At 46.6% G+C, this 21011-nt stretch overlaps 1 protein-coding gene across 1 annotated transcript in view; it reads left to right on the plus strand.

Moving 5' to 3' along the window:
- Positions 1-11532: 11532 nt before the first annotated feature.
- The window catches only part of ABTB2 (ankyrin repeat and BTB domain containing 2), a 167441-nt gene continuing 157962 nt past the window's right edge, over positions 11533-21011 (plus strand). The window contains exon 1 of the mRNA XM_021685353.1: positions 11533-12514. Within this exon, the coding sequence (XP_021541028.1) occupies positions 11632-12514 (883 nt within the window). The 5' untranslated portion in view covers positions 11533-11631. The remainder of the gene's footprint in view (positions 12515-21011) is intronic.

Consider the following 21011-nt stretch of genomic DNA (forward strand, 5'->3'; position numbering starts at 1 on the left):
TCTGAGATCCCAAACTTGATGGTGTCTTTGAGGTAGAACCCACAACACAAACATGTGATTTCTACAACTTATTTGTCTTCAGCCCTTGGCCCCTGACCTTTTTTCTTAACTTTGCCTGGAGGACCTCCTGTGGTGGATTGGCTTTTTGCCATATTTACAGCTGGAGATTCTTTATGTCAGATTCTGATTCGGTTGTTTGAGAGTAGAGTTTCCAGATATTTCTGATCATCATCTAGGTTTGAAAACCACTGCTTTCTTTCAAATCAAAGTTTGTTTTATCATAAATACATCGACTACATTCTTAGGTTAGAGCAAGACAGATGGTGTGATTGTGAATATCATGCTTCGAAACTAAAGTTGAAATCTTTCAACATTCTTTGGTGTGCCAAATACTCAATTATTCAACATTTACTCATCACCCTCTACATTCTAGACCTATGTACTAGGGATATAAAGATGAATAATAATAACCCTAGCCCTGGAGAAGCTTGGGCTGAAGGGGAGGCACATATGTAAACAGATATATCACAATGCAATGTGAAATACGCTTTAATTAAAACATTTTTCTCACACGTCATGACAGCGCAAATTGCTCTGTGGGGACAATTGTACATTAAGTAACCTTCGGTTCATTCATTTATTTTCATAACACTTAACAGGGCCAGGCCTTACACTTTTATTTTCAAAATGTATTGTTTTGCTATAACAAAGCAATATACACTCACTTCAGAAAGATTGGGAAATGCAGGCAAGCAAAAAACAAAACCAAAAAACTCCAACTTGAAAACTATAACCCCATCTACTTTATCTACCTTGAGCCACTATTAGCCCTTCAAGATTTTAAGCTGTTTTCTATTTTTTTTAAACAAAAGTAGGATCAAAACACACATGTTTTATAATCTGCTTTTTTCTTTTAATATATCATGAACATATTTCAAGATAAAAGATATTTCTACAACATCATTTTATATGGTTACGTATTATTCTACTATGTGGATATTCTATTATTTATTTTAGCAATCTTCTACTGTTAGATATTTACTTTGTTTCTATCTTTTTAGAATCACTGACAATACTGCAATGGATTTTGTTGTTGCTAAATATCTGAGCTCATTCTGATTTCCTTACCACAAATTCCAAGAAGTGGAACCCTGTAAGGTTTAAAATACTTCACCTGTAGTCAGAATTAGAGACAATGGCCACAACATAAGACTCCCAGCTCAGTTGTTTTTTGTGGCCTTGGGTTTTAGTACTAGCTGCTGTCGATTAAACTTGATCAGAGGTGCATGAACTATGGGCCAAAGTTCAATGACTTTTACCGGTGTGGCTGGCTGGAAGATATCACCGTGCTATAAAACACAAGATTATGATTAGTTCTGAAATGTAATATGTCTTCTTGAAGCCCGAATGGTAGGCTGCCTGGGATAATTTGTAGACTACCTCCCCACTTTTTTTTTTTTTTCAGATATTTTTCCTCGTGTCAATATTTGTAACTCAGCCTATCTAAGTGCACCCTTGGCAAGATCCTGCTTGGGCCACATTTAGCTGTGGCTTGCCAAAACCATGGGTATATTTCCTGCTTTGCAAACTTGTATGTGACCTTGCTCCACTCCAACCTGACTGTCAGCATGTTAATTTTGCTCAAATAAAGAGCAGTTTGCTCTCTGGGGGTTATAGTCTTATTCAAGAAAATGAAAAGCAGGACAAGGAGGTGGGAGATTCCTTCAATGATAATGATCCAGGGCCTCCAAGGCAGGTCCAATGATTCCAACACAGCTTGCCTAGTTCTTCGGACTTCACAGTGCCCCAGTTTATCAAATATTAGAAACAACCCAGGAATCACATTAGAGAGCATGAAAAGACATAGTCCCCAAGAATATACCCTGAGTTCCACTAGCCCCTCTTAGGTCACCAGTTTCCAGACTAAGTCTGGCAAAGTCTTATTCCATTCTTTTACACTTTGAAAAGTGAATTCCAGCTATATGACAGATGAATTCCAACTATATGACATTCTGGAAAAGACAAAACTATGAAGAGAGTAGAAAGATCAGTGGCAGTGGGGGATGGGAGATGAATACATGGAACACAGAACTTTTAGGGCAGTGAAGCTATTCTGTAGGATCCTATAGTGGTGGCCACATGTCATTATACATTTGTCCAAACCCATAGAATGTATAACACCAAGAGTGAACCCCAACAAAAACTATGGTGATGATAGTGTGTCAGTTACGTAAGTTCATGAGTTGTAACAAATGTACCCCTGCAGTGAGGGATGCTGATAATGGGGAGACCATGTATATTTGGGGGCAGGGAGTATATGGGAAACCTCTGTACCTCTTACTTTTGGTATGAGTCGAAAACTGCTCTAAAAAAATAAAGTCAAAAAGAAGAAGACGAAGAAGCAGATGTCAGCAAAGCGCAGTTGCCCCATCAGCATTATTACATCAATTACTCCTGAAGAATTTCAGAAGGCAGGTTGTAATTTCAGACTCATGGGTGAGTGCGTGAGGCAAATGGCATTTATTCTTGTCATTAAGATGCCAGAATGGACGTGAAGATGGCCACAGTCTGAGTCATCACTTTATATAATTGTCATATTAACAATAAGCAAGAATAAAGAACGTTGACTCTATTGCTTCTGCTCCCTGCAAATAGAATGTATGTAGTGAGGTGGTTAGGTAATTGGGAGACCTACTTCATTAAGTAATTTTTAACTGTGGAATGAGTGTTTGGGGTGACTTTTCCTGTTTGCTGTCATAAATGATGTATCTTGTTACAATACTGGTTTCTTTCTAGCTGATCTACCTGACCTTGAATCGTCTTCATTTTGAAGAGAGAAAGAGTGCTCTAAATTGTAGTTGCTCAGTGAATATTTATAAATCCTTTGCTGTACAAGCTTCACAAGCAAACTGTATATAGCCCCACAAGGAGATAGAGCTCTCAGTTTTTGCGCAGAGTGTTGCATTATTCAGTGTAAGTTCACTGAGTTTGAGGCAACACATATTTATTGAGTGCCTCTTCTGGGTTTAAACAGTGCTAGGCTCTGGAAGGAAAAGGGTATAGAACAAGAGACATAAAACAGCTTTCTTCCAAAAAGAGGTAATGTTGTTGGAAAGAAAAGACACATACCCAAGAAACAATTTAATCATGTTTGGGGCATACATGATAAATATCATTCATTCATCTCTTCAACAAAAATACTGAATGCTTTCCCTGGGCCTGCGCTAGGTAGGAATCAGGGATACACAGTTAAATGAAATAAAATCTCTGCCTTCAGGTGCTTACAGTAAAATGGAAAAAATCAGACAAGTAAATAGGAGTCTCATCACACTATGATGAGGCATGATTACAGTAGAAGTGGGATTGAGGGGTGGGGTAGGGGTATGGGAAGGTTATAGAAAGCTTCACAGGGAAGATAACTCTGAGAGGCCTGACTAAAAAGAACCTGGGCTTTCTGGAGAAATAACAGATCCAGGCCTGAAGCAGGGAAAGGTAAGCCTTGTTAGATATTTACATTGTTTCTATCTTTTTTAGAATCACTGACAATACTGCAATGGATTTTGTTGTTGTTGCTGCTAAATATCTGAGCTCATTCTAATTTCCTTACCACAAATTCTAAGAAGTGAAACCCTGTAACATTTGAAATGGGGTGAGGGCAAGAGGGCATAACATTTGCTCATTAAATCTCTCTAACAAAGTACATTGTTTTCAGAACAGTCAGGTATGAAACAGACAAGTGCACTGACTGATAAGTAAGTTACAAATTCATACAGGCTAGACTACTAGGCAAAATTTCACCTGGAAGCTAGGAGTAGGAACTCTGCTGAAAGGAAGATATGTAGGATTTGAGAAGGCAGCATATAAACTGGTATAACATTTGGGGGGGGGGGGATTTGTTGATACATATTTAAAAAAAAATGAAGAGCATACCCAGTGACCCATAATCCCACCTCCAGGAATCTATCATATAGAAATAATTGAAAGGGGAGAAAGATTCATGTACAAGAAAGTTTATCACAGCATTGTACAGCAGAGAAGGAAAGACAGAAATGGAAGGAAGGAAAGAAGGAAGGAAGGAGAGAGAGAGGGAGACGGAGGGAGGCAAGGAGTAAGAAAGAAAAAGGAAGAAAGAAGAAGAGAAGCCCCTCAATAAAGGACTAGCTGAAGAAATTTGGTATAGCATGCAATGGAATACTATTCTGTCTTTGAAAAGACTGCAATAAAATACATTACTAACTAACTTGGAAAAATGTCCACATTATCTTTTCACATGATGTCTTGCAGAACATGTGCATAACATAAACTCATCCCTGTGAAAAGAAAATAAGTGTGTGTGTGTGTGTTTATGTGTGTAGAAAAAGATGTATCTGTCAAGGTCAAGGGAAAATTCTGGAAGGCCCAATTGTTAAGGGGCATGAGCCTGAAGGAATAAACAAAGAACTTCTACTTCCTACTCTGTATAGTTTGTTAATTGGTGGGTTTATGGTTGGTACTTACCTTCATTTTATTTTTCATTTATATTTATATTTTAAATATAGAAAGACATGTAAATGTTAGAAATAAAGTTGCTATCCTAGACTCCTAACATAAACTTTAAAAGGATTTCTTTTCTAACTTAGGGAAGGGTGAAGATTTAAAAACCAAAACCATACACAGGAAAAATAATTATTAGAGAATTACTCCCTTCAACATCCTATAGACAGCCCCTTGGTTAAAGTGGGAGGTGTATTGGCTTCAATTCAGAAATTAAGAAAACAGATTAATAGTGGTCGTTCATACTGGTAACAACAATTATTTTCACATAGGAGGGGAAAACCTCATCAAGTGTACCCTAAGCCCCATAATCTAAAGCAGCACCCACATTTGCAAGTGTCTTCTTGGCATCAGGGGCGGTATTTTGCAAACCTGGCACATGTTCTTTTAATGTGACCCTAGCAGGACTCAAATTAAGAATGGTCCTATTATGGGGCGCCTGGGTGGCTCAGTTGGTTGAACAGCCCACTCTTGATTTCGGCTCAGATCATGACCTCACAGTCGTGGGATTGAGCCCGGCGTCGGACTCCGTACTCAGCATGGAGTCTGCTTGAGATTCTCTCTCCCTCTGCCCTCCCGTTCATGCTCTCTCTCTAAAATAAATAAATAAAATCTTAAAAAAAAAAAAAAAAAGAACGGTCCTATTAGGCCTGCTCCAAACCACTGAGTCAGCCTAGCAGACAGATTTCCATGGACATTACCCAATGTTATGACCTTTGAGATTTGCTTTAAAAAATACTGGGAGATGGGGAGGTAGGTGACGGTGTAAACAAGGCTGGCCACAAACTGATAATCATGAAAGCTGGGTTATATGTACATGAGGGTTCATTATCAAATTCTGTCTACGTTTGGAATTCTCAGTAATAAAAAGTTTTAACTAAGATCATTCAAGTAGAAGTCAAAAAATCTTGGTTATTAATCATGTGTCTGATTCTGGTTTGCTGACCAAATTGAGTCAAGAAAAGTTTCCGTGTTCCCATGTTCATCTGTAATATAGGGATCATCCCTAATGTCCACTAACCTCTTCAATTCCAAGTTGATTATTTTGGACTGCTTTTTAAAAAGACTAAAATAGGGTTCAATTTTAAAGCTTTGGTGCTAGGGCGCCTGGGGGGCTCAGTCGGTTAAGCGTCTGCCTTCGGCTCAGGTCATGATCCCAGGGTCCTGGGATCGAGCCCCGCATGGGGCTCCCTGCTCAGTGGGGAGCCTGCTTCTCCCTCTCCCTCTGCCTGCCGCTCTGCCTACTTGTGTTCTATCTCTCTGTCAAATAAATAAATAAATAATCTTTAAAAAAAAATAAAGCTTTGGTGCTAATTAAGAGATATGCCCACCATAGTCTTGTCTTTAACCTTGAAATGGCTGAAGAGACCCTACAGTCACTCCTGTAATATTGAGCATCCTTGCTTCGGAGAAGACAGAGACATCTTCAGATTATGCAGTGAATTCATAAATAGGAATAGCTATTTGGTCCCAGAGCTATCCACTTGGGAAATTTAAACTTTTTTAAAGATCCAGCTCGTAAGAATTTAATCTCTTTAACGAGCTAATTTTTAGCAAAACGAACAAGAGCACCACCTGCTGGAGACCTCTGAACTCCCTGCCCTGCAACTTGAAGAGCAAGTTTTCTGGACTCCCTGCATTCCAATCACCTGAGACCCATAGGTTAAAAATGAAGTTTCATAGGCTCCAGACCTACTGAATTAGAAACTCTGCAGGTATGACTCAAGAATAAGCATTTTTATACCAGTCCTCAGGCACTTTGAGGTTTAAGAGACAAGTGCCTTAGCATTCTGGGAATGCTTGTCAAAAATACTTTTACCTGGATCACACTCCAGGCTTCCTGAATCAGGACCTTCACGCAAGGTCTTGATAAGAATCATTTGGGAATGCTTGTCGAAAATACTTTTACCTGGATCACACTCCAGGCTTCCTGAATCAGGACCTTCAAGAAAGGGGGCTGGGACTTCAGATTTGCAATAAGAATGCCAGGTGCATCTTACAAGATGACTGTTCAGTAAATATTGCAGAGTTGAATATCATATTTCACCCTAGATATTCTCTTTACCAGGACAGAAGAACACAACTGCAGTGCATTGCTGACTGGCACATAGGACATCCTGATGTGGGGATTTGGCACTATTACCTCCGTGAGGTTGTTCCTTGGTTTTCTGTCCTCTTGTTTGAATTCAGCTCTGTAGTTTTGAGTTCCAGACCATCCCCTAAAATTCTTGCCCTTAATCGCCAGGTGCTGATGGTTTCGTCTCTAATAGCAGCTAACAAATCTGTAATACCAGCTGCCTAATAAGCAGAATTTCCCCCTTGGAGAGACATCCCCCCCCCATCTTGTTTACTCTGTAAACCTTTTGACTTGTGCCAGTGCCCAAACCCATACCACCTCCTTTTCCCCTGGGGACCAATGCTCCAGGTTTAGATCTACCTTTGGAGTCACATTTGTGTCTAACAGATCACCAAACTCTATGTGGGGGTTAGATGGGGAACCTTGCTCCATTCAGGGGTTTATCTGGATTTTTTCCAAGGGTACTGCCTTACCACCACTGCCTGAGCAGACTCATAAAGCATGGTAACTGTCCTTTCTGCTTCGAGCTAAATAAAAAGTCCCAGTTCCTTTGCAGCAGCCCCGGGGCAGGAAGAGTTCTCTGCCTAGTTAAGCCTGCTATATGCTGGGTTCAAGGAAATATGAAAGAGCCTGAAATAAAATACTGTCCATCATGAATATACTAGAGGGAAAAACACAATGCAGAAATTCCCAAACGTAACTACTGATCCTTGTTTCACAAACCAACCCCTGACACCATTCTGCAGAACGTGCTTGGGAGAAGTGCATTTCTTTTTCCCTGGGTCATCTTGGGGGCTCTTTGTTCCAAATGATCTGTAGATCTCTTTAGTCATGAGGTCCAGAAAAAGAGAGAGAGAGAAACAACAACAACAACCCTGTGTCAGGATTGGGCTAACATGGGCTACATGGAATGGAAGGATTATCTCACAGTTTCCACACCATTGGTTCCCTTTTCAACAACTGAGGGTTCTGCTTGATTTTCCGCCGCAAAACTTCTCCGCTAACCATCACGTGCTTGTACAACTATGGCACCTTTTCCAACCCTTCTTGCATTCCAGAGTATTTTCTCCCTCGTGTTTGTGCCATGTCTCCTCTAGGTGCAGCCTGTGTGGTGAGTCAAGGAACTGGCAGTGGCCCTTAGTCAGTGGTTTCTGAGCAGTTCTGCAAAGCATATTTTTGCAGAATAGTTAGTCTCATATGCTTGTCTGTCTGCATTTTGGGCATGTGTGTGTGTGTGTGTTGATTTTTTTTAATGGCAGGACCATTGTCTAACGCACCTCCGTAGTGCTAGTACAGTGCAGACCCAGTAGGTATTCAATAAATATTACTGAGAGAATTTACCAAAAATGATCCACAAACTAAATAGAAACTTGGCCACTCTCTAAAGCCAAGGACATAAGCTACCTTTCTCATATAAGAGTCCTCTCTGTACTTAGTTTTAACCTCTTCGCTTTCAAGATAAATTCCAGGGTATTTGGTCCCCTAATCTCCAGATTGATTTTGATTTTGTAAGAAACTGTATAACAAAATATGAGACATCAGCCAAGGTAAAGTTTCTAAACTGTATTTCAAGCTTCCTCCCTTATATAATTTTTGCATGGGCAATCACAGATTTTTAATTACTCATTCCCCTGGGAATTCTCCCAATGTTTGCTGTGGTTTCATCATGTTCTTTTTAACGTGTCCAGATACATGACAATTATTTTTCTCCAAAAATGATGTTTGGGCCAGGCCTGGTTTGGGATGATACTTCCTCTTCTTCTAATATAATTTGCATTCCTAACATTAAGCACATTACCACCAGATTGCCTTAATTAAGCACACACACGTATGTATAAGCCATGTCTTTTCTTTCTTGATCCGAAGTTTTTCACCCTGCTTGCCAACTTCCCAAATGACTAACTGAAATCAATCAGTTGGTTAATTTCTAACATGGCTCAATGTATCTTGTCCTCTATCTTCCTCCGTTTCTTTCTCCCCCCATCACACAAAACACAAGGAGACACACTCGGGTTTACTCTGTACGTCCAGTTCTCTAGTTGGCAATAGAAGACTTTGGTGAACATATGAAAGACAAGAGATCTACAATCTTAACCATCTTTCATAACTTTCTAGTCCCTTTACCAGATTTTCCCATAAGAATTTTCTTCCTTTTTTTAATGAAAAAATTACAACACACATTTCTCTATGCATCTCTAAAAGATAGGAATATTTAATAAATATACCACACTACCATTACCACATCAAAAAAGTAACAGTGATTTCATAATAGCAAAGATCTGGGTGATGTTCCTGATTTCCAGTTGTTTCATAATGTCAAATGTTTATTGATTCTAAAAAAATCAAATTCCAAATAAATTCCACACATTATGACTAACTAGTTTATATGTCTTAAGTCTTTTTTAGTATATAAGGTTCTTAACCATCTCTTTCTCTCCTTGTAATTTATTTATTAATGAAACTCAATTGTTTTTCCAGTAGAATTTTCCATGGCTAAATTTTGCGGAACAAATCTTTGCGGAGTAGTTTAACATCCACAAGATTCTGAAATTTGGCTGTAGGCATGTTTGATTGTCTTTACACTTTTATGTCATCAAGTCATTTAAATATAAGATAAACGGCATCCGCTCTTTCCCAGTTCCCTGTTTTAAGCTTCCAGTTAAGAAATTTTCTCTGCTTCTTAAGGGTGTGCACAAGAAAGAATGAATGAAAGAAAGGAAGACAAGAAAGAAAGAAAGACAAGAAAAACAAGAAAGAAAGACGGGAAGGAAGGAAGGAAGGAGGGAAGGAAAGAAAGAAAAAGAATGAGAGAGAGAGAGAAAGAAGAAAGAAAGAAAGAAAGAAAGAAAGAAAGAAAGAAAGAAAGAAAGAAAGAAAGAAAGAAAGAAAGAAAGAAAGAAAGAAAGAAAGAAAGAAAGAAAGAAAAAAAAGAGAAAGAACCGACGGGCCTGTGAGCAATTTCTTTCCTCCAAATGCCCATTAGAGGGCGACATTTGCTTTAAAATTATATTTCCCCTAATAAGTTTTAAATTGCATCCAATTTGTTTTCGAATTTTTGACATGTTGAACCTCAATACCCACTTTTGACTTCTTATCTCAGTTCTACCAGATGTAGTCCCATCTTGTGTCCTCTTAACTTGAGCGCTGCGGACTTGTGTCTTTCGTATTACTTCCACCCTTGACTCCGTTCCCACTTCTGACCACGAGGCGGCAATATTGCATCAATAAAGATCCGCAGAAAGGAAAATTTAAGCCAAACTGCTACAGAAAAAGGAGTTTCACAGGGCAAGGGCCATTAATTTCAGAAGGAAAGAGGCAAACCAGACATTTCCAGCTCGTATCCAACTCACGGCCCGAGGTTGGAACTGTGTAAAATACAGCACAAAGGAACCATTCAGGAGCGCGGGAGGCCAACTTGGGGGCAACGCGTGCACAATCTCCTCCTTGACTTTGCGGTCAAGGGGGGCATATGCACGTTCGAGCACGTGTGTGTGCATAGTTGCAGGACCGCAGCCGGACGGAGAGGACTGGGCGTGGATCTGCTGGAACCAATAGCGCTCTGACTGACCGCTTCTGGACACAGGCCCTGAGACGTGTTTACCCCGGCGCTGCTTGGAGGTCAGCACTCATTTCACCCTGGAGGAAACCGAGTCCCAAGGGGGCGCAGGGCTCGCCCATGGGCACACCGTCAGGGGGTGGTGCATGCAGCCAGGTGTTGGGAGCGCAGGCCAGTGCTAGGTACATTTCTCACCTTCACACACACACTCGGACATGCGCACCTCGGACAGAGAGGATGCACCTGACAGCCAGCAGGACTGTACAGATGTAACAGGGAAGCCCCGGGCCCTTTTGAGAATCTGATAAAAGTTAGGACCCTCTCCCCAGAGTTAATACTCAGAAAACTTCGTAATTTCCCGTGGTGGGGTGGGAGGGGGACCACAGACCTCCTGGAGCCCGTCTATTCATCAGATCTGCTCCGATTGGAACCTAGGATAGCAACGTAAAGAAAACCAGACGGATTCGGAGAAGCAAGAAGGGACGTCCCTCCTCCCTCTAAACACAAGTGGAGCTTCATCTCAGGAAACGGGAAGGGCCTGCTAGAAAGTCCGGGAGAGAGGTGTGGTGCCTGGCTTGTGCCCCCCTCCCCCAGTCGGCTGTTCCCCCACGCCCCCCGGACCCACACTCAAGTCAGCCTCGGTGCTTGGCTGCAGAGGGCTTGAAAAGGGGCTGCGAACGCCCAAAGCCTGGACGGCGGGCAGGGGGTTAGGGCACAGTGGCTTTTCCTTTAAATTTTTCTTTATATCGTCAGCTCCCGAGCCCAAAGCTTCGACCCCTCCTTTCCCGGTGTCGGCTCGCACTTCCCGGCGCGCCCGGTGGCTCGCGGGCTCTCCTCCCCCTCCTCCACCTTCATCCCAGCCGCTTCACCCGACCCTCGGCCTCCAGCCCCGCCCCCGTCGCCGCGGGGTTTCACCCGCAGCCCCGTGAAATCTGCATAGTGACCGCCCCTCGAGGAGATCATTGGTGCAGCCCCTGCCCGTCGCGGCCGATGATTGGTGAGCCACCTCGGGTTATTTGCATGCCGGCGACGGCGGCGGGGTACCCAGCTGTGCGGGCCGCCGGTTCCGCGCAGAAGTTTGCCGAGCGCTTTCTCGCCGGCTGGTCCCGGACTCGCGCGGCGCCGCGAGCCGCCTCCTCCTTCTGCCGCCGCCCTGTTCTCCCGGGATTCCTTCTCTGCGGACAGACGCTCTGCTGGCGGGAGGCTGAGGTGAGCCAAGGGGGATCGCCGAGGAGGAGCGGCGGGGGCTGTTCCAGTGACAGCTTCGCGTCGGACGCGGGGCGCGTGGAGCCCTGGCCGCCGAGAATCTCGCCCACCTTCCCGCGGCCTCCGGGCGGGCGATGTGGCCGCCGAGAGGAAGGAGGGCGCCCCGGAGAGCCTAGAGCCTGTTCCTGCCCGCTTGGGGAAGGGAGCATGGAGTTGTGAGCGCCCCTCGCTCGGCGAGGCCGCCGCCGGCAGGCTCCCCATGGCCGGGACCTACAGCTCCACTCTGAAGACGCTGGAGGACTTGACCTTGGACTCCGGGTATGGGGCCGGGGACTCGTGCCGCTCCCTCAGCCTCTCGTCCTCCAAGTCCAACTCTCAGGCGCTCAACTCCTCGGCGCAGCAGCACCGCGGGGCGGCCTGGTGGTGCTACTCCGGCTCCATGAACAGCCGCCACAACAGCTGGGACACGGTGAACACGGTGCTGCCCGAGGACCCCGAAGTGGCCGACCTCTTCTCGCGCTGCCCGCGCCTCCCGGAGCTGGAGGAGTTCCCCTGGACGGAGGGAGACGTGGCCCGGGTGCTTCGCAAAGGCGCCGGCGGCCGGCGGCTGCCCCTGTTCTCCGCCGAGGGGGTGAGGCGCCTGGCCGGGCTGCTCCGCAGGGCGCTCATCCGCGTGGCCCGCGAGGCGCAGCGCCTGAGCGTGCTGCACGCCAAGTGCACCCGCTTCGAGGTGCAGAGCGCCGTGCGCCTGGTGCACAGCTGGGCGCTGGCCGAGAGCTGCGCGCTGGCCGCGGTCAAGGCGCTGTCCCTGTACAGCATGAGCGCCGGCGACGGGCTGCGCCGCGGCAAGTCGGCGCGCTGTGGCCTCACCTTCTCGGTGGGCCGCTTCTTCCGTTGGATGGTGGACACCCGCATCTCCGTGCGCATCCACGAGTACGCGGCCATCTCGCTCACGGCCTGCATGGAGAACCTGGTGGAGGAGATCCGGGCCAGGGTGCTGGCCAGCCAGAGCCCCGATGGTGGAGGGGCCGGGGGCGGGGAGGTGTCCGCCGAGGCCCTGGAGATGGTCATCAACAACGACGCCGAGCTCTGGGGCGTCCTGCAGCCCTATGAACATCTCATCTGCGGCAAGAACGCCAATGGTAAGTGTGTGGGCCTCGGCCGTGGACGGATGGCAGAGAATTCCCGCCCTGGGCTACCCACGGGGTGAATTTCCTAGGTTGAAGCTGGTGGGTGTGCCAGAACCTGGGAGAAAACGTTTGTTCTGTGGGTGGAGTCCATCGAATGGCTCTTCGCAAAGATAGTTTTGGGGTGACTGGCTTTCGGAGGATAAAGCTGAGGTTGATGTACTACATCCTATTCCTCGCGGCGTTGTCACTGTCTGGGTGCTGTTCACCGATTGAGGCTCTTGACCAAGCCATTCCTGAACCTTCCTTGCCGCGAGGCTGCCTGCCCTGCCGCTCTTTGCCTTGCTTGACTGGATCTCTAAGGGTCTTTCCCCAGCAGCAGAGCAGGTGGACTGTGGCTCTGACCCTGGATCTCTTCGGCCCAATAGCAGCAGCCAGAGGGTCCAAACTCTAAGACCTGAGCCTTGGATAAGTGGGACGGGAGGAAGGGAGCGGGAAGCCCAGGATCAGGTGCAGCTGCCTTGGGCTTTGCGGGCCTGAAGGATGCACTTCAGGCCTCCTCCTGGAAGGCGGAGAAGTAGTGGTGGGTTCTTAACTGTCTGTGCTCAGTGTTGTATTAAATGCACAACCTTATGGGCTTTCCTAAAAGAAATAATGACCCAGTAAACTTGGTTATGGGGAAGAGGTGTGGGGGATGGGCAGCTGCATGATATGGAGTCTGAGAAAGGAACCACACTGGGTAGTTGCATTTCTCTGAGGGATGACAAGGCTTCAGTGCAAAGGGTGGAGGGAAGCACTTGACCTTCTCCCTGGTAAGGTTAGGGTGTGACATACATTTAACAGCAAACTGCCTACCAGACTCCAATTTCAGAAGTCAGCAAACCATAAATTATTTAGAATGGTACTATGGCTAGACATCCTTGCAATCTGATTGGAAGGCCATTTTGGGGACAGCCCTTGGTGGTAAACAAGTAGTCCGTGGAAGAGGCCAGGTGGGTGCTGAGAAGGGATAAAGGGAGTCAAATTTAAACGTGGCTTAACATCAAAATAGCTAAAATGTAAAGTGAGCACTTAACATGATGGCAGTCACTATTCTTAGCACTTTATACGTTAACTCAAGAAATCCTAGCAACTCTATTAGGTAGGTACTCTCTAGTATGATCCTCATTATACTGATGGGGAAACCAAGGTACACAGCAGTTAAGGAATTTACCCAAGATTACAGAGATATTAAGTGACAAACCTGAACTTTGAGCCTGGGCAGGCTCCAGAGTTCAAGCTTTTAGCCATCAGAGGAGCAGACACAGCTTCATTCTTAGGAGTCCAGTTTCCAAGGAGGGCAGCTGACACCTAAGGCCTCATTTTGGAGATTGTATGTAGCAGCATGGCTTTGCTTAGCCCTTCCTTGGTTTGAGTTTTAATTCTGGCACCACCAAAGGAGATGCCTGGAATGGAAGAGCATTTGCCTTTTAATTTTCCTCCTCTTAGGTCAGAGTTGAGGTCAGCCCAGAATCTGTGTTGATGATGTCACAGCTGATGATTGTGCTTTGCCTTCTGAGTTTGTGGTATCAACACCGGGAACATGAGCTCCAGGAGAGGAACTGGAGGGCAGGGGGATTTCCACCCACCATCATAGCCCAGGGGAGAGTCCTGTACTTTGGGCTGAGGGGGAGGCCCAGACTGAGCTCAAAGAAGGAAAGCTCCTTAGCAGAAAAGACAGAGGCCCCGAGCCTATAAACCAGACTAGAACAAAAATGGAACAAGGGGTGCCCAACAGAACCAAAAATGCCCTTCATGCACAGCTGGCGCCCAGCAGGTAGAAGAACTTCTCAGTTTTTCCAACTGCAAATTGAAGCTAGAAAGAACAGCTGCTCCTCCAGGATCCCATGAAAATGCAAAGTAGCCAGAAATTGCTAGAACACGGGTGTCCTCCACTAAAGGGCTTATCCCAAAGCACTGTTTCTTATCTAGGGCCATCACTCCTTGGGATTTTCTTTACAGGATGAGTTTTTGACCCCATCACTGACCCTCCTCCCCTACTCCAAACAATCCTTCTCAAGCCATGGTAGTCAAGACAGCAGGACTCCACGTGACAGCAAAGTTCCCTGGATGTCCAGAGCAAGCGTCTCCCTCTGTGCCTTCCCTGGTCTCCTGGGAAGTCTCTTGCAGGCAAGGTGACCATTTGCTTCCACTTAGGATCATGGATGCTCATTTTTTTATACATGAGATCCTGCTGGTGGCCTCCGTAAACAATAACTAGGCTGATTTAAGAAGTCTGTTTAGACAAAGTGAAATGAATGTTTAGTAGAGGAGCAGTGAATTACTTATGCCTGAAAGCTGACTTCAGAGGGAAACAAATTGCTCAGGGAAGGAATGGGAGATCCAAACCTTTGCCACACTGAAGCTGAGCGCCGGCAAGGTTACCATTTACGCAGCTGAAGACCAAGGGAGAAGAGGCTACACCCGGGAGGAGGGTGCCGGTTCGCATTCTTGCCCTGCTGGTCTTCCCTTTCAATTATATCTTTATTGTTGTTGTGCCTGCTAATTATACAGCATGGGCACATGCATTTGACTCAGCTATATAGGGCTCTTAAACTTTTAATGTCTTCCAACCAGGAATTTAAGAGCCCTAATCCATCTACTCCTGGCCATTACTCAGAGTGCTGGGCAAATATGGTTTTGCTCAGCCCAAGATGGATGACAAAAGTTCTGTAGTGTTTATACAACATGATCTCAGCTTCACAGAGCGGCAGGAGTTCTCTGTCACTTGCTCATTTGGTATTGAGGTCCGTGTTCCCAGGGCAGTGTCGTTAAGGGATGATATCTCCGTGGCTTCCTTATGGAAGGTAGAGAAACCACTCTAACAGGGTGCTATTTATAAGCACGGAGCTGGCAGAAAATAGAAACTTCTCTGGTTCACTGCCCCCCTCCTCCCTGCCCGCTCTTTCTTATCCCTGTGTGTGAGTTTGATACCGAGACTCACTCCTGGGTTTCTTCTTGGCTGTTTGTCTTACGAAGCTTTCACGAGTGTTCAAAGCATTTGAGAAATCCTCTTCAGTTCCAAGACTGCATGTGAAATGAGAGGATTTTGCTGAGAATATTCTTACTCCAAATCAGTCACCAGGAAGTGCACAAGAGTAGCCCCATCAGAGGTAAGGAGTGCAAACTCTGGAGTCACAGGGTTTGGAGCTCACCTCTGCTGTTTATAAGAGTGACCCGGGGCATATTTCTTAACCATTGTCATCTGTAAAATGGGGGGTAATAACAGCACCTAACTCATGAGGTTGGTATGAGATCATAAGGATTGGGTGAGATCATAGGTCTGAAGATCTTAGCACATAGTAAATGCTCAGTAAATGGTAGTTCATTCAACAAATATTTACTGAACACTGACCCTGTGCCCATCGCTGTTAAAAGTGCTATAGATTAAGTGGAGGGGGGGTCTGCCTCTCATGAAGCTTATAAACCAGTGACAAATAGGGATTTACCCTTAGTAGTAAATGTTACTTAAAAAGACAAGGTAATGGGATAGTGTGACTAGAGCTAATCTAAATGACAGCCAAGGAGAGCCTCTCAGGCATGTCACTAGTAATAGTATCAATACCACTGCTATTGAAGAATCTCTAGGCAAAATATAGTGACTGGGGACTTTTCTGAATTATTCAGTTATTTATCATCTGAGGCAAGACCCAACAATCTCATTTATGGCCAAGAAATACAAGGGCTGCATCTTCAGCGGGGAATGTGTCGTTCTGTAGGACACAGCAAGGAGGTTATAAGATTTCCCTGAGATCATCAACGAAGGGGACAAGGGTTAATTGAGCCACTAGTTGCTATTTAATCAGTTTCCACACCTGGGTAGTCTGAGGGAGGAGGGCAGCTTCTCTTGGACTATTTTATTGAAGTCAAGGGAGCTGGTAAAACTGAAAGCAAGCTTTGGAAATGAAAACTTATTTTTTTTCCCCCTTGAATGCCTGAGAAATGCAACCCAGCCTCAAGTAGTTGGAGGAACAAGGTGGAGTTGTTCTGCTTTTTCCAGAAGGCTTTACCTGACTCCTCCACACACACCCCCACCCCGCCCCGACTGGAAAAGCCGCCCCTCCTTCACGTTTCCGCAGCACCCAGAGCATATGCGCCTATCGTTTCTTGCTCGGGTCTGTCCCTCCCACCCAACTGTGAGCTCCTTGTCTCCCCCGATGCCCTACGTGGCACCTGGTGCGTAGTAGGTGCTCCATACATACTCGTCGGGCAAATAAATGATTCCACCACACAGATGTTTAATTCCAGAAAGTTGATTTGAAATCCTTTGACACTATGGAAGAACCTTCCCCCTTTTACACCATGGCAGAGAGTTTCAAGTGCTTGATGAGCAGAGGCAGCATTTTGGGGGTTCCCAAGCCTTAGGGACATCATTCAGCCTTTGATACTCTAATTTCTTGAAGGGTTCCCAAGGCCAGCTGTGATGAGTAAATGTAAATGGAGGGGTTTCATTTGTATTTCAAAGGTAAATAGGGGATCCCTTCAGGGTACAGTACCCAAAGTGGGGGTGTCAAAGCAGAAGTTAATAGGCAGCAGATAAATCAACGGGAGGATTGAGTTGAGAGATGGAGGCAGCAAGTTCCTCTAAGAATAGCAACCCCACACCTCCCTTGCCCACAGAGCTGCCCCAGAGGGCAATCTTGGTTGATGACTATTGCTCAGAAAAGGTTCCACCCCCTGCCTCCAGTCTGAGAAGGAACTAAGGCAATCAACTGCCAAGACACTCCTGGGATGCACGAGCAACACTGAAGTTCCAAAACAAGCCAGAGATACCTTGCTTCTAATCCCCAGGTCTCCATGAGAGGTGGACCTTCCCTTCCCCCTTCTCCCCCTTCTCCTAAGCATCCCAGTGGTCTTTATCCGCCCCACTGTCTGTATCTGGCCTTTGCCAGACAGGACAGGGGGTGGGCGCTTTGGCCTGTCTCCATACTTCCACACCCTGTGCAGCACCTTAAATATTTTTCATCCGTGACCTTACCGGGTCCCCATAAAAATCCATGGAACAGGACGCCCTTTCCCAGAATTCACAGCGAGGTCACAGCCATGCCAGGACAGAGCCCCGGATTGCTCAAGCCTTAGGCCTGGCTTTTCCTGTGAAGAGTTATAGAAATAAAGGTGTGGGGAACTGGTCAGTATGTGACCCTCCCCACCAAACTCTTAGCGACAGCAGTATTTATTATAGATTTTGTTTGTTGGCGGCTTGCTGTGTCTGGGCACCCTAAATGCATTAGGCCAGTGAATCTTCATAACTAATGGTGAAAACAGGGCATTAAGATCCAGGCACGGGTCTGCCCCCAAAGGAGGCCCGGTTACTGTGCTTAACTGCAGCCTCCCAGCTGTCCCCGAGCATGCTCGGCAGGTGCCATCGATCCTAAGGAGCCATGATTGCTGCTCCTGAGGGGGCAGGGAGCTCTCCTGCCCAGGGAGGGCCTTGCACGTGTCAGCTGCTTGGTGAGCAGTGAGCCCAGCTGAATGGAAAAGCTGCGGCCTCAACTGCCAAACTCTTATGGAGGGTGAGTCAGTTCAGGAAAGGAGGAAACGCAGTAGGCAATGCACCCCAAGGGAGCCTGTGTTTAGGCCACTGGTCTCTGGGAGCTCAGCTCACTGACTCTGGAGTTGGCAAAAAAGCCTTTAGGAATTCCTGAGTCTGCTACGGTGTAGTCCTCACGGGGTGATATGTCAGTGCTGGGAGCCTGGGGAGAGAAGAAGCCCATGTAGCAAGCACCGAAATGCTTTGGCTTTGAAGTCTGGGTTGGGGCCCAAATTGCTTTGCCTCCGGGAAAGTTGCTCCAGGTCTCCGTTGAGCTACAGTAAAATGAGGGGCTGGTTCTTCTGCGTGGGGCGCTGCACTCGGTACAGAGTGGGGGCTCCCAGGATGGCCGAGATGCTGGGTTCAGTGTGAAGAGCAGAGCTCGGGGTTGGACTGTCTGGGTGTCCTTCCTGGCACCCTTGAGGGCTGTGTGCCTCAGTTTCCTTCTCTATAACAGGATTTCTCAAACCTTGTCACTGTTGACAGGTTGGACTGGGTAGTTTTTGTTGTGGGGGCGGTCCTGTGCATTGTGGGATGCTTAGTAGCATCCGGGCCTCTACCCCCTAGACGCTAGACCCTGCCTGCCCTCTCTTCTGGCCCCTCTGCTGCCAGCCGTGGCCAGCAAAAGCGTGTCTAGACGTTGCCAGATGTCCCTTGGGGGGCAAAATCACCACTGATTGAGAAACGCTGCTCTGTAATAGGACTGAAAAGAGTAACTAAAAGGCTCCGTAAGGAACTTTGTACTCTGGCACATAAAATATTGATTCTAATTATTGCTGTATTTTTGCAGACTTGTGTTGAATGTGCTGGTCGTTTGCTTTTTGTCATAGTGGGAGTCTCTAGGGCAGGGGAGGATCGTGACCCAAATCCCAGGGTGACGAGGATGAGTCACAAGGCTTTCCTTGGTGACTAATAGGTAGAAGGAAGTTATGGAATCTGGAAAAAGCACCCTCGCACCCTGCTCAGCTATGGCCCGACTGACCCCAAGATGAAGCGGGCGGGCAGGGGGCAGCGAGATCAGACCCCTCTCCCCGAGCTCCTGTCCGCCCCCTGCGCCGAGGACCATGGTAGTGTGCACGCAAGGTCCCGGGCCCCAGGGAGCAACTCCACTGTGGATATTGGACCCCGCTTGTTGCAGCTGCCAAGTCCTGAGCCATGGGACAGCAGGTGTTTTGTGTTTTGCTGGCTTGTCACGTAAACATAGTTTGTGGTCTTCTTGCTTGTTTTAAAAAAAAAAAGCCTAAATGGTTTTGCAGCTTTGGCGACATGTTTGGAGCCACAGGCCGAACTGGGAGGAGAAGCTGAAGGAGCACGGCCCGAGGAAGCCGAGAAATGCCACGCCGGCCTCATTAATCGGCTGCTTACTGAGAGCCAGCTGCGGATGAGGCAATGGAGACAAGCTGGAGGAGGGCAAGAGTTGATCTCACCTGTCAGGGAGCGGAGGGTCTAGGAGGGAAAGCAGAGCACACGCCTAGATCCTTACAAGGCAGTCCGGGGTCGCTGGCTTCAGTCGGCAAGGACGGCGCTGATTGCTTTCCATCAGCTGTTTCATTTCTGCTCCCAAGCCCTCCTGTGAGGTGGATGTCATGTCTGCCCTATAGATGGGGACCTGGAAGCTCTTGGTGACGAGAGAGCTCAAAGGGGAAAGAGAGGAGGCCTGGCTGGCTGGGAGGAAGGGCTGCTTTATGAGGATGTGGCATCAGGGCCAGTGGGATTGGGGCGGGCAGGGCCGTGACAGGGGAGGGGAGGCGGTGCGGGGAGCACAGAGGCTTCCAGAGGAGGGAACGATGTGCGCAGAGACCTGGAAGCCAAAGGCCAGAAGGTTCAGATGCAGGACGGGGAGAGCAGGGCAGATAACACAGCGAAAAGGGACAACTTTCCCACATCTTTTATGCAGATGTTAAGAAGTCTGCCAGAGTACAGGAAGAGAGCTTTCCAATACTCATTTTTATAATTCAGAAATTGAGTGTGTCTGCTCCCCGAGCGCATCTTAGCCACAGCCCCAGACCTCCCGTTACCCCTCTTGTTGATTGGAAGCTTGGCCTCAGCAGTGCCCCCCGTCCGTTGTCCTAGCAGTACAAGGAATGAGAGAAGACTGAGCGAGCAGACCTGGGCTGAGAGGGCATGAAGAACAAGGCTTCCATCCACCTTGCTTCTCCCATTCAACTTGGCTTCAGACTCGGCATTTCTTCCCAGGGCCCTGAACAGAGCATTTCAGGCGAGAGCAATCACAGTACCAAATGAAGGTCAGGGCTGACGGACTCGTTAAATGAGGCCGTCGGATTGACTCTTGCCAAGGCAGGGTTCTCAAATCTGGAGGTGGAGAGGGACATAAAGCAGGGTAAGATATTTTCTTCGGTAGTGAGTATCTGACTTGATGTGTTCAATTTCCAGTTTAGCGTTGATCATTTTGGAAATAGTAGGTCAGTTCTCAGAGAGGTTTAGTCACCTTCCAATTCTCGGTGAGGGTATTTCCAGAGCAATGATAATAAAGATTTCAGTCTTGTTAAATGTTTGATCTGGTGGAACCACTCTGTCGCTCCACGCCATCTGGATTGGACTCCCTGGGGTCCAGCTGAATTCCACTGACAATAATAAAATGTGATAGATCATCAATGGCCTAGCTAATAACTGCTGTGCTTTTCCTGACCCCAGTGAAGGAATTTTCTTGTCATTTGAAAAAGAGCTCATGAATGAAATATATATATATATTTATCTTATAGTCTTTTGTGGTTAACGATTTGGGGTCCATTTTTTTCCAGAAGTGAGTTGAGGAGAGGGGGGTGGGTTTAGGTCCATTATGGGAAAATTAAGTAGGGGAACTAAACTTGGAAGTACCAGATAGACAAGATTAGGGTGGGGAGAGATTAAATTAGACCTCAAAGAGGGCAAAACAAACTTTTAGTGCATAAAAATCATCCCTGAAACTGAGGCCAAGTTTTT

The sequence above is a fragment of the Neomonachus schauinslandi genome, chromosome 11 (genome assembly GCF_002201575.2).
Source record: "Neomonachus schauinslandi chromosome 11, ASM220157v2, whole genome shotgun sequence".
Taxonomy (NCBI): domain Eukaryota; kingdom Metazoa; phylum Chordata; class Mammalia; order Carnivora; family Phocidae; genus Neomonachus; species Neomonachus schauinslandi.